Source organism: Monodelphis domestica, chromosome 8 (genome assembly GCF_027887165.1).
Source record: "Monodelphis domestica isolate mMonDom1 chromosome 8, mMonDom1.pri, whole genome shotgun sequence".
NCBI lineage: Eukaryota > Metazoa > Chordata > Mammalia > Didelphimorphia > Didelphidae > Monodelphis > Monodelphis domestica.
In genome coordinates, this window is record NC_077234.1 from 91,555,983 (window position 1) to 91,569,918 (window position 13,936).

Here is a 13,936-nt window from a genome sequence, read left to right on the forward strand (position 1 = left end):
GCCTAGTTTTTACAAGGTTACTGGGGTATAGTTGAATGTGCTGTTTTAAAACACAGTAGGGAATGGCACCATTCTAGAGGCATCTTCAGAGACACTTAATCAAGGTGGGCTTGGACTGGTCATAATAATGGCAACAACAATAAGAATATGACTTATATTCTAGCTACATATATGCATGTGTGTATATACATATATACACATGTCCCAAAACATATTTGGAGGCTGTGAGGTACAGTAAAAAGAATAGGTGTGTTTATGAGTGTATAAACACATTTTTTCAGTCATTTCAGTTGAGTCCAACTCTTTGTGACCCCATTCATTGGCTTGCCATTTCCTTCTCCAGCTCATTTTCCAGACAAGGAAACTGAGGCAAATAGGGTTAAGTGATTTGCCCAGGGTCACACAGATAGTGTCTGAGGCCAGATTTGAACTTAGGAAGATGAGTCTTCCTGACTCTAGTCCCAGCACTCTGTGCTACATAGCTGCTCTCTCTCTGTGCTAGATGATTGCTTACTTTATGTTCATTCATCTGTTATTTAACAAGAGTTTTATATTCCTTTTATGGAAGGTAGATAATTCAATTGTTCCAATTCAACAGGCATTTATTGAGAGCCAGGTACGGTGTGCCAGGTGCTTAGAAGAGAAATACAAAAATGAAAACAGTCCTTGCCCTTGGGGGGCTTACATTCTACTGGTAGGCATAACATGTGTTCAGGTTACTAAATGCAAAAGAATACATAGTCAATACAATGCAGCTTAGTGGAGAACGGTGTTGGTGTTAGGAGGCTCAAGTTAGGGGGCTCAAGAAAGGCCTCATGTGGATGGTGATACCGGAACTCTATCCCTTGAAGGAAACTAGGATTTGTGTCTTTTCAAGGATGATCCCAGACTGGTGTCTGGGAGATGTCATATAATCCAGTAGACCATCAAAAGGCCTTCTGAGTCTTCAAGAAATGTCCCTCCCCTTTCCAAAGGGGAATGAACACGAGGTTAAACCTCCCAACCCCAGCAGGCATATCATCGTCATTTCTGAAAGACTCTGGTTTCTGGGTGGTATAGGGGAATTTCTTCAAGTTCCTAAAGAAACCTTCAAGATCTTCAGATAATCCTGCTTCTGCCAATGGCCCTTGTGACCTTAGAGATGTCTCTTTGGAACAACTGGAGCCCCAGTGAAAGGCATCCCCATCAGCTTTTCTGGAAACACTTGTACCAGAAAGAGTCCATGAAAGTATGATGGGAGGGTCACTTAAGTCTTGCAAACCTTCAGGCTGATCACTAGGAAGATGCCAACTTCAGTTCCTCAAAGACACTAGGGAAGGCGAGGGAAGAAGAAGACCAAAAGATATAAATAAAGTATCTTTCTTCCCCCAGGTGCTATAAACTCAAAATACCAGGATAAATGCTGCTTTGGGGCTGTCTATTACCTTCTTTGGGAATGGGACAGACAAGTTTCACATATCTCCATTTAAGGGAAGGAGAAGTGGAACTTGGAGTCAAAAGACTTTGGATCACATTTCTTGTGTGAATGTAAGGAAGCCACTCTGAGACCATTGGTCAAACCCCTTTATTTATAAGGGGGAATCTGAGGTCTAACTCTCAGATCCTTTGGTTCCTAAGATGATTTTCATCCTTTCTGAGCCTTCAGTTCCTTAACTGTAAACTAAATCATCAGTGGTGAAAGGCTAGAAAAAGAACAGGGAAGCTTTGGAGTCTCAAATAATGCACAGTTATTTGCATTCAAATTTTGTTTATAAAAAGCAGGGGTCTAGAGGTCTGTTACCTGGGAGGATTAGTGATTCTTCACTCTCTTTTCACCAGCACTTGCTGAATCGAGCTGAGTGATGACTTCTCTGGTAAGAGGCAAAGAGATTACAGATTTCTGGTTTTAGTCTCACTCCTGGCACTGTAAACAAAGACTCCACTGTGGAAGAGGAAAAAGGAAAAAAGAAGAAATAGAAAAGGATGAATTCTTAAAGGACTGCACAATATGATTTTTCTGTTGCTTATTTCTGTTCAGTAATAATATTGTATTACCTAAAGATATGTCCATTGATAAACTGTACTTATCAATAAATTATACAAATACAGGTTTATATCTCTTGTTTTCAGTCAATGAATATCTAGTGGGTGTCTACTATGGGCCCAGCATAGTCATAATACTCATAATACATGTCATGTGGCATTTATTATATGAGTTCTCAAAAAGTTGATTATATTTATTATAATATAATACAAATCTAACAAAATATTATAGTTATTATATACTTATCAATCAAATTATAAATTGGATAAAATAAAGGATCTTACTATTTAAAGGAATGTCCTAAAGTGCATCTTTTGGTAAAGCAACATGTTCTTCTGTAATGTAAATAATGACTCTCCCTCTCTAGTGTATCTATTTAGGGAGTTCATATTTTTACATTTTGGATTTTCCTTCCTTCCTTTCTTCCTTCCTAAATCTTTTCGGTCCTAGTAACAACTCTAAGAGAGATGGGCAAAGTCTAGGCAAATAGGGTTAAGCGTCTTATACAGGGTCATATAGCTAGGAAGTGTCTGAGGCCAAATTTGAACCCAGATCCTCCCAACTCCAAGTCGGGCATTCTATCTACTATGCCATCTAGCTGCCCCCTTGTTGGATTTTTTCTAAATCTAGATATGGTGTGCCAATTCCTATGCAAGAATCTTGGCTTCCAAGAGTTTGCCTTTTAAAGGTCTCATAACTTTATTTCTTAGGCTGAGATGAACAGGAGGCACATGTCCTTATATTAACAAAAAGCATCCCAGACAGGATATGACTGTCTACTTAACCAGGGTCAGAAACTACCTAGAACTCTAGAACTCTGACCAGAGAATCTCTCCCCCAATAGGCATTTTTGCATGGTTAGAACCTTTAAAAATCTGGGCCACTCTACCCCTACTAATCTTTAACAAATAAATAATTGATTTACAAGGGCATGGCACTTTATAAGAAGGAGAAGCAAGAACTACTTAAATAGCATTAACTTAAATTTACTGGAGTCAATAAAATCTGGATTAGCTTCCACTCTACCTAGAATCTTGCCTTGGGTAGCTGGTGCCCCCTCCCCTCTGGTATGGAATTTCATCTTTGCAAAGCTGGAGAAGGGAGACATCGAGTTGCCTAGCTAAAATAAACAGTGTGTCAACTTCACAGATCTCTCTCTCTCTCTCTCTCTCTCTCTCTCTCTCTCTCTCTCTCTCTCTCTCTCTCTCTCTCTCTCTCTCTCTCTCTCTCTCTCTCTCTCTCTCTCTCTCTCTCTCTCTCTCTCTCTCTCTCTCTCTCTCTCTCTCTCTCTCTCTCTCTCTCCCCTCTCCTCTTCTCTTTCTCTCTTTCTCTGTCTGCCTCTACCCCTTCTCCCCTTACAAACTTCTTCCTGGAAGAAAGGGTCCCTTTTGCCTTTTAGGCTAGTGGGAGGGGCATTTTCCTCCCCTCCTAGGTTTCCCTGCCCCTAAAAAGCTCACTTACGGTTGCAAAGAAAAAAAGGGAGAGCGAGAGAGACAGCAAACCATTATCTGGGAGAACAGCAGTGGGAAAGCAGCCAGTTAATCAAAAGGATTCCAATCCGTCTGTGGGCTGCCGCACTCTCCTTCCCACCCGGTAGAGAAAGAAAAAAAGAAAACCGCTTTGGAGCCAAGGCATAAACCTGCTCTCCTTCAGCAATCTCACAAATGCAAAACCTTCCACTCCAGTGACTCCTCATTAACTTACTGAATCTGACAGTATAATTATCGCAGCTGCTTCGCGCTTAGAATAAATAAATACGAAAGTGGGTGTTTAAAAAAATCGAGAGTGAGAATTCAGTCATCTAGACAGTCAACAGAAAGAGTTTATTTTAAAATTTTATATTCTTCTGTATTTGGATCATTTGGGGGAGAGATAATGAGATAGTTGTCTTTCAGCCTAATTGAGTTCCTAAGCTCAGGGCTGCTGGCTGTCACCTTCTTTCAAACTTCACTTTAACTTTTGTTCCTTAGAAATCAGAGATCGCTGTGTCTCCATTTACTCCTCCTCCCTGCTGATAACCAGGTGAAGGCTCATTGGACTGGAGTGCGGAAAGTGACTTAATGGGATTGAGGATCTAAATAACCCTTCACAGGAAACAAGATAATCAAATCTCTCACTTGCCTTGAACCGCCTTGAGGAGCAGGCGGCAGGTTAGCAAAAACTCAGAAGCAAATGGGAAATTAAACAATCTCCCCCAAACGTCTTGTAATTTCCCTTGTCACGTGGTGCCGCCCGGCTCGCTCACAGGCATCAACAAACATCAGCCCCGCTTGCTTAACCCATTTCATTTTCCAGAATGCACCAGCCCGATGATTATTCTGTAATTTTAGCTCGTGTGTCTGGATCCGGGCTCTGCATCTTCAAAGCCCGGAGGATCACACAGTGCTTTAAATTGGAGTTGCTATCTAACATGGAGTGCACTTAAAGCTCTGACTGGGGGCACATCGCCCACGCTTCCGATTAAAGCAGATGATCTTTCCTCTTTTAATTAATTAGTGACTATTTACCTTCCCCTCTCGCTCCCTCCCCACCACCCTGAGGATCAAATTTATATAGAAACTTTCTTTCACTGAGCTCAAAGGCTTTAAAAATAAATAAACTCCTGTCACCCTTCTAGGGAGGGAGAAAAGGAATATTTGAAGCAATGCCGTTGTGCCGATGGAGAAACTGAGGCCCACTCAGCTCACATTAAGAGAAAGAAAAGAATTCTGTTATCTTTCTTTAAAAATCGAGGCACCACAGTCCTAACTGGACACAGGGATTAGCAACTAAAGAATTTCTAATACAAAAGGTAAGAATTTAAGTTTCAAAAAAGTATGTGTTCAGAATACTTTTCACTTTTCTGCGGGTACTAGGAATGTAATGAATCCACTAGTATGTATACCCTGCTCCATCCATGCTTGGTACCACATAGCTAGGAAGTGTCAAAGGTTGGATTTGAACTCGGGTCCAATGCTCTATCTACTATGCCAGCTAGCTACCTGTTTCCTTGTCCACATCCCCCTGGTGCACATCGGATTCCTCTCAGATATATGAGAAAAATGAGGGAAGTCAGGAAGCAGTGCTCAGTTAGTGTGGAATTTGTGGTCAATGAAAACCCCTGATTGTCTAGATTCTGGATTTTATGGAAAGGGAATTAGACCTAAGAGAAGGCAACAGGAAGGTGAACCATGGCTTCTTGAGCCTCAGGGTCTTTCCCTCACAGCTTCGAGGACCCCAGGTGTTTATGTAATACAGAAACAGGTTATGAAGAGAAAAATAACTTGATAATTCTCTTTTCTAGATAGTTTAGATACAATTCTGTGTAGGAGCACAAAGATGAACTCTGTTACCTCTAGGGCTTACTTTTACTCCAAATCTCCCCATCACACAGACCTAATAGAGCTTGAGGACTTGAGCTACCTAGGCATTTCCTGGTAACATAGTAGTACCCCACATGTCCCCAACCCATTCCAAGCAACTGGAGATTTTCATGTAAAAGGGAAGCAATATGGTAGTGAAAATTAAATCAAGAAAGTTTATTAGGGACAGATTTTAGCCTCAGTCATAGCTGAGTTCTGATCATACCACATCTATGCATAGGCACACATGCTCATCACAGGGTTACAGATTTGAAGCTAGAAGAGGCCATCTAGAGGTCTAGGGATTGGCCCTGAATCATCAAAGGTGGGTGTAATTTGAACTCATGTCCAGTATTTTTTTCACTATACTACATGGCCTCCAAATATGTTTCTATGTGAATGTGTTCATATGAATGTGTATATGTAACTATATGTGTAATATACATATATATATACATATATGTATGTATCCACACATTATATATGTGTGTATAAAGAAAGGGTGGCTAAGTGGCACAGAGGATAGAGTTTTATGCTTGGAGTCAAGAAGACCTAAATTCAAATCTGGTCTTAGATATTTTGTAGCTATGTGACCCTGGACAAATCACTTAATCTTGTTTGCCTCAGTTTCCTCATCTGTAAAATGATCTGGAGAAGGAAATGGCAAACCATTCCAGTATCTGCCTTGAGAATTGCAAATGGAGACATGGAGATCGAGACTCAACTGAAATGACTGAACAAAAGGTGTACACCCCCACCCCACCTCCATGTATTCTTTTCCCAGTGCCTCATGGCTTCCAAAAATATTTTAGAATTGATGTATGTACACATACATATATGTATATGTTCATATGAGATACTTATGAGCTATAATGCACTGTGGAAATTATATCTATATATTATATATTATCGATGTATATGTATATGATAAACTTTCAAGGCTAGCTGCTGACTGAATCCCTGAAGCCAACTCTAAAGCCCAAAGATTTTGAGACAAAAATCTGGAGATCTCAGATCTAGAGCTGGAAGGGATCTTATCTCAACTCCCCTCATTTTAGAGATGAAGAAACTATGGTGCCAGGGAGTTAAGGGCTTTCCTCAGGGTCAGATGGGGAAAAACATGATCCTGTGAGCACAAGTCCTCCCATTCCAGAGGCAGTCTTCCTCCCATTGTGTCAGATCTTAAAAGCAAGGGGATGAAAATGATGCCTCACGAGAGCGACTCTCAACCCAACAACAGGAAGTATAGTTCTCAAAGCAAATAAGAAAAGATCCCCCAAAACCAGACCTTCTAATGTCTAAAAGCAGAAAGATGGAGTTATACTCTGCTTTGTTTATGGATGCTTCATACTTTGTACTGCAGATAAGATAGCACCAAGAAACATGCCTTTAGAAGACTGCAAATAAACTGGAAATCGAGGGAGGGAGTGGGGCAGCCATGTTTCAGGACTGCGTGTGTAAACTCCATGAACAGTACATTGAAGATAAACCAAGAACAAATAAATGTGCATGCATTATTTTAATTTCATTTTTTTAAAACCCTTATCTTCCATCATGGAATCAATACTGTGTATTGGTTCCAATGCAGAAGAGTGGTAAGGGCTAGGCAATGGGGGTTAAGTGACTTGTCCAGGGTCACACAGCTGGGAAGTGTCTGAGGTCAGATTTGAACCTAGAACCTTCTGTCTCTAGGTCTGGCTCTTAATCCACTGAGCCACCCAGCTGCCCCATTTTTAAATTTCTATGTGGAAAGAGGGCACATTTTTTTCACTGAGGTTCTGAATTTGGAGTTAGGAAGCGATTTACTATCCCCACTCACCTTGACAAAAGCTGAGCACTGTGCCTCTCATTTTTGTGCAGTATATTAACAGCCTCCTATCAATCCAGTACAGAAGAGCAGCCACCCAAAAAGGGATTGGCTTGTTGGATGATTTTAAGGTAGAAAGTCAGAAAATTCTATTCCCAAGGAGTTTATAATTGTCATCCCTTTCCCTTAAAAGTTTACATAGTGTCTTAGTTCAGAGATATCTTAGCTGTGTCAAAAATCATTGTTTGACTTAAGATTTCACTTTTGAAATTTGTTTTGACGTGCAAGTAGAGAATGGTATCTCACAGGGCTCAGGTTTTGGATTTAGTATTAATGATCTTCTTAGTGACTTTGTTGCTACTAATAATGTATTGGGGGGGGCACAGATACATAAAAACAAATCTTGCCTCTCCTTATTCTTTGCCCAGCCTTCTATGGAAAGTTACCACTTTGGGAGGAAGAAAGTGGGGAAAAGATTTCATTTCAGAGACTTTGATACTGGAACCCTGAAGAAGGTAGTGCTAGATCTACATACTGAAATAATAAGAGCTCTTTGGGGATTTTAAGATTTGCAAAGCACTTTTCCTCCCAATCACTCTGTGAGTGACATACTGTTATTATTCCCATTGCAGAAGAGGCAACTGATGGATCAAAGGGGCGATGAGACTTGTCCAGAGTCATAGAGAGAGTAGTAAGTAGGTAGCTGGGGTAGTATTTGAACACATTTTTTTTTCTGAACTAAGGCTAGTATTCCATTCATTGGGCTATACCATATCTTAAAAGCATTCCTGGGTTCAGCGATCTTTCCTCAGCACTCCCTGATAAGTTTTCTCTCTTCTTCTGTTTCTGGATTTAAGTTCTCAATCTCCTTGGGACAGCCAGCCATGGGATGACACCACATTGGCAGTGCTTTCAGAGATGGGGTTAGAATGAAAAGTTCTTCTATTAAGAAATGGGGGGGGGGCAGCTGGGTAGCTCAGTGGATTGAGAACCAGGCCTAGAGACGGGAGGTCCTAGGTTCAAATCTGGCCTCAGCCACTTCCTAGCTGTGTGACCCTGGGCAAGTCACTTGACCCCCATTGCCTAGCCCTTACCACTCTTCTGCCTTGGAGCCAATACACAGTATTGACTCCAAGACGGAAGGTAAGGGTTTAAAAAAAATGGGTGCCAGTTAACAGAATGGATGTGAAGATGTATATGTGTTCAGAAGTACAAGTAAGGAAAAATGAAGCAAGTTTATGAGCACAAGCTGAATAATATTAAGCGTGGCACATAACACTAGCTTAATAAATGCTTTATCGAAGAACGGCACAAAGAAGATATGAAGGGTTAGGGTGGCATATGAATCAGCAATATTCTACTGCTATCAAAAAAGTGGAAAATGATGTTAGAATGTATTAAAAGGTGGATGACAGGCAAGAGCTGGAAAGTCATTCTTTTAGGCACAGGTTAAAAGAGCTATTAAAAGAAGGGAAGGACTACATTGTTTTTTCCTCCTGAGGACAAAGTAAGAGGAAATACAAAATATTCCAAAAGTCTTGTTGTGGTTTTAAGCTACCAAAAGCTTTAAACTGCACAAAGACTTTTGGGACCCCCTGAATTATATAGGATATAATTTCCTACATGGGAAATCCAAGTTTGGTGTAATGAAGAATTTATATTCGTAATAGTGGATGGACTACAGGGGATCTGGAGGACCCCTCTGTCCAGTTATTTGGCAACAATATAGCTCTTATACAAGAATTTCCGTCCTGACTATACCCTGTCAAACAATTCTAAATTCCTGGGCATTTTTCTTTTAAGATGCTCTGAAAGAATTGTAGATTGGTCAGAGAGGAAAGGGTTCTAGAGACAAGGATATGAAAATCATGCCTGAGATTAGAGAAGCAGGCTGGACCACCCAGAAATGAAAAGGGGCCTTTGATGTCTTTTCTGAAGACTAAGGCACACTGTCTAGAATCAATCAAGTCTAGAGACCAAATAGTATTTACTGCACAAATGTTTTAAAATGCTCCTGTGATCCAGGGTCTCTGTCCAAAGTGGCTATGTGTCAAAATTGGTCTTGGAGCTCCAAGAACTATTCTCTGCAAGAGTGGCGCAGATTCCCTTTCTGTAAGGGTCAGCTCAGTTATTCTCCTCTTTCTCCCTCATCCCCAAATCCCCTCTCCCCCAAATTGCTAAAGAATATTTCTATCCTAAAGCCCAAGTTCATGCTGAGGGCAAAGGGAATTAACTGAAGAGGCTGAACCTGAAGCTAAGATTAGAGAGTTGTGGGGAGCCTAATTTTAGGTCGTTGCTACAACAGCTGCCATCCTGAGCTGCTGCCTCAGCCTGGAAGACTATGAGTGTGGCCATAAGCTGGTGTCTGTGTAGGAAGAGAAGTCCACCCAGGCCATCTGGAAAAGTAATTAGAGAGCCTCAACTTGTATGCCTTTTTGGAGAGACTACAGATAATTTCTCCTTCAACAAATGTTTCTCCAGGTGTTCTAGAGTTCAGTAAAGGAAAACGCCAGAGCAAACCAAAAGTTACCACACACTTGCCATTCTCATGCTCATGTTTACCCTCTTAAATGCATTCTTGATAAAGGGTCTGAGCCTGGAATTCTTGGCTCCTCCAATTAATTTTTTTTTTATGGAAAGTGACCTCTAAAAATGTCCTCTGGCTATATAAACTTTCTGCAGCAAGTTGCAAAAAGAGAGAAATTCAGAACATGACTGCTTAGTGGAAATAGAAAGGTGGGAGCAGCTTTTTCTGGTGGGAGCAGCTCTTTAATTTGGTGTCTTTTCCCCCCTTTTCACTGGGATTTAGATTGTTGGGGTTTTTTTCCTTTTGACACATTTCTATTCACAGCCTTCATGTTTTAACTTTCAGAGGACAGAAAGTAATAGCCAGCATTCTTCAGAACAAAGTGGGGACAGAATATATTTTAAAGTGACAATTGTGTCATCATGGCAACCAGAATAATAAAATGATACAATTAAGCCCATAAATGATGTAAATCCTAAAATGCCAGTAGAGGACAACTACTTTACACAGTAATGACTGAGGAGAGAGTTCAGAATTACTTGTGAATACTTCTGTGGTCTTTGGACCTTCCTAAAATGGATTCATTTACTACATGCATGTGAGTGTCTATTCCTTTGACATTCTATACTTGCTTCTTGAGTTCCAATCAAGAACGGTTTTGATTTTGTTCTCCTTTATGTCAGTTTCTACAAAGCATATTATAATTCACTGACCACACAAGAGCCTCTTAATATAGGTGAGACATCAGGGGTATTGAAAAAAATGGGATGATGGTGCCAAGCAAAAGGAATTTGTCCCTTGGCAAGAAATGTGTCCTTGATTGGAGATCCTGTCCCAGAGATGGGCACACTGGGCTAAAGTGTTGTCTTAAATATCTTCTTTTCAGTCCCAATTCTTCTGGACTTGTTTTTCCCTTTTAGCCATCAGAGCTGTCTCAGGCTCAGTGACTATTTTCTCCAACTAACTGACTATCTGTCTTTCTCTCTCTCTCTCCCTCTCTCCTTCTCTCTCTCTCTCTCTCTCTCTCTCTCTCTCTCTCTCTCTCTCTCTCTCTCTCTCTCTCTCTCTCTCTCTGTCTCCACCCCCCCCCCCCCCCCGTCTGTCTCTCTGTCTCTTGGCACTAGCCCTTTCATCTCTTCCCTTGGGGATTTGAGATGTCACTGCAGGAAGTGCTTGTCGGCCTCTCAGGCAGCCGCAGAGCCCCGTGGCTTTGACAAACCTCATTTAATTGGGAGGAAGCCAGGAGGGTTTGAAAGAACTGAAACATCCACGAAACTCCTTTTATCAGGCATAATTTAAACTCTGCATGGAAAAACCCCTATATGTATAAAGAAAAGTCAACTTCCCTCCCGCTGTGAGCGCTCCTCTCCTCCCCCCCAGCACAGGCAGGCTCCTTCGAGATTCCATCTTTTCATTTTTCTAAAAGTGTCAAAGTAGATTTGTGCTCTGTGGCTGGGTGAACAGAAAGGGAAATGCAGATCTCTCTCTCTCTCTCTCTCTCTCTCTCTCTCTCTCTCTCTCTCTCTCTCTCTCTCATCTCTGACTTTCTGTCTTTTGCTGTGTCTCTTTCTGTCTTCTTCTGTCTCTCTGTCTCTATTTCTGCCTGTCTGTCTTTTTCCTCTGTTCTCTCTGACTGCCTTCCCTTTTTCCTTTGTCTGACTCTATCTCTCCATTTGTGTCTTTGTCTCTATCTATAACTGCCCCCTCCTTTCCCTTTGTCTCTCTCCTTCTTTCTGTCTCTCCACATTTCTCTATCTCTCCCACTCTGTTTCTGTGTCTCTTTATCTCTCTACATTTCTCCTTTTCTCTCAATCTGTCTCTCTATTTCCCTGTCTCTTTCTCCAATTCTTTCCCTCTGTCCCTCTTTCCATCTTTTTCTCACTGTCTTTGTCTCTGTCTGTCTGAATGTCTCTTTCCCTTTCTGCCCAATGCTTTCTTTCTGTCTCTGGATTTCCCTCTCTCTGTCTGTTTCTCTGCCTTTTTCATTCTATCTCTCTTCTTTTTCCCTTTCTCTACTTCTCTCATTCCCTCTGGCAAATGAACCTATGCCCATGTACACCAGGGCACACAGGTGGGCACAAGCACACATGCACACAGCCCTTCTGTGAGGACAGCAATTTGGAAGATATCGAAATTGCTTGGCAGTTGCTCTGCTTGGAATCTGTCAGGAAAATCACAAAACCAAAGTTTCAAACATGTCAGGTTGGACAGTGACAGTTTCCTCTTAATTACCCTCCTCTAGGCAAAAGGCTGGTGCCCAGAAAGTCCTCTTTGAAGAGCCCTGGAAAGGCTCAGCATATTAGACTAATGGGCACTAGAGTCAGGGCTCCAGGGGAGATTGCCAGTGTGGGGAGTGGACCGTGTTTCTCTAAACAATGCGAAGGGTATATTAGCATGTGAAGACGTGCACACATGGGACAAGGTACACCATTTGTAACTAGGAACAGGAATGAAAGTAAAAACTTTTAAAAGTCCTTCCACCAAACCAGGTCCTTTTGTTCCTTCCAAACTGCTCAGACTCACCTGCCTCCATCTAGACAATCCCTCCACCAACACTCCCTCTAATCCCTCGGCTCATTTCCCCCAGTACTTGTGTGATAATCATAACAACTCAAATGAATATTTAACTTTCAGATTTGCAAGGCATGTTCACCACAACAACTCTGTGAGGCAGGAATTGCAAGTATGATTTTTCTCATTTTTTTCCCAAAAGGAAACTGAGTCTCTGAGAGATTTAGTATTTATCTCCTACCCTTTGGAGATTATTCCTACATGCATTTCCAATGTCTTATTTCTGCCTTTATGTTTGATAAGAAAATATCATACCTATGTTAGGCTTTACAATTTGCAATTTTCTTTGCTCCTTTTTACAGATAAGAAAATAGAGGTTTAAGGAAGCAAAAAGACTTACTTAAGTTAATGGAAGAGCCAAAGATTTTTTCTGAGTCTTCTAAATCCAAGTCCATTCCTATGAAATCCAAAACTCTCTTTTTAAAGAACAGTAAACTAGAATCCAAGATCTCACGTTACCATACAAGCTTCTTCTAAACCTGAATCCCTGAGGATTGTCCCTTCCCCAGGATCTAGACCCTCATCCCCAGAATTAGCGTAAGAGAGTTCCACACCCTGGACCAAGGATAAAACCAAGGATAAAATGATGAGAAGCAAAAAGCCATTCAGAGTAAATGACAAGAATTTCGACCACCTGATTCGATGGGTATACCAGAATAGGCCAACTAGGGTGACTCCAACAGAGAAGAGGACAAAATTCTTTCAAAGTATTTCAGATGCAGCTTCCAAAAGGGAGTCTTTCTCTTTTGCTCCACATCCCCACCAATAAATCTTGGCTATGGAAATTTTGTACCATCAGATTACCATATAAGTAGCCTGCATTATTCATCCTATCTCTTTCTCATAGATGTATAATAAATTCATATGTAGATACATAATAGAATTATAACATACACAGTAATAGGGTAAGTGACGTTATGCTTATTGTTATCATAATTGCATATAGAGGCAACTGTGGCATGATCGCTACAGAGTTGGCCTTGGAGTCAGGAAGTCCTGAATTAATTCAACTCCAGCCTTTGACAGACATTGGCTTCTGAACCCTGGGCAAAATATTGAGTCTTTTGGCATCCAAAGCAATTTTCTTTCCTTTTTTTTTCTTTTAAACTCTTCTCTTCTATCTTAGAATCAATAGTACATATTGGTTCTATAGCAGAAGAGCAAGAAGGGCTAGACAATAGGGGTTCACACTGCCAGGAAGAGTCTGAGACCACATTTGAACCCAGGACTTCCTATTCGAGATCTGGCTCTCTGTTCATTGTGCAAACTAGCTGCCCTGTCCAAGGTGATTTTCTTAGGCTCTAAGTTGTAGAGAAGGTCCTGATCTACTTTGGTAGGGAGATTTACCTATGCTGGTGAAATCACAGATCCAGTCATTATTATATATATTTTTACCATGTATACACTAACATGGATTTTTAGTAAGGACCAAGTGATGGCCTCTTCTGGCTGCCATGGAGAAACTCATCACCCAAAGACTGGCCACCAGATGACAAATGCTTTCCAGAAGCTAATGAAGATTGCCTAATAAGGCGCAGAGGGGTCAAGATGTGGCCATGAAAGAGGTACTTGCACTGAGGAAATCATGGATCTGTTATCCTGGACTCAGAAACTGAAAAATCTGCGTTCAAAGCCCTCTGAGTTATGTGACTTTGGGCAAGTCACTT

At 41.1% G+C, this 13,936-nt stretch overlaps 1 protein-coding gene across 1 annotated transcript in view; it reads right to left on the reverse strand.

Annotated features, from left to right (window-relative positions):
* Positions 1 to 581: 581 nt before the first annotated feature.
* The window catches only part of CDK15 (cyclin dependent kinase 15), a 98,087-nt gene continuing 84,732 nt past the window's right edge, over positions 582 to 13,936 (reverse strand). Inside the window, exons 13-14 of the mRNA XM_001372238.4 lie at positions 1,781 to 1,921; positions 582 to 1,309 (exon numbers count right to left, since the gene is read on the reverse strand). Coding sequence (XP_001372275.1) covers positions 1,812 to 1,921 — 110 coding nt within the window. The 3' untranslated portion in view covers positions 582 to 1,309; positions 1,781 to 1,811. The remainder of the gene's footprint in view (positions 1,310 to 1,780; positions 1,922 to 13,936) is intronic.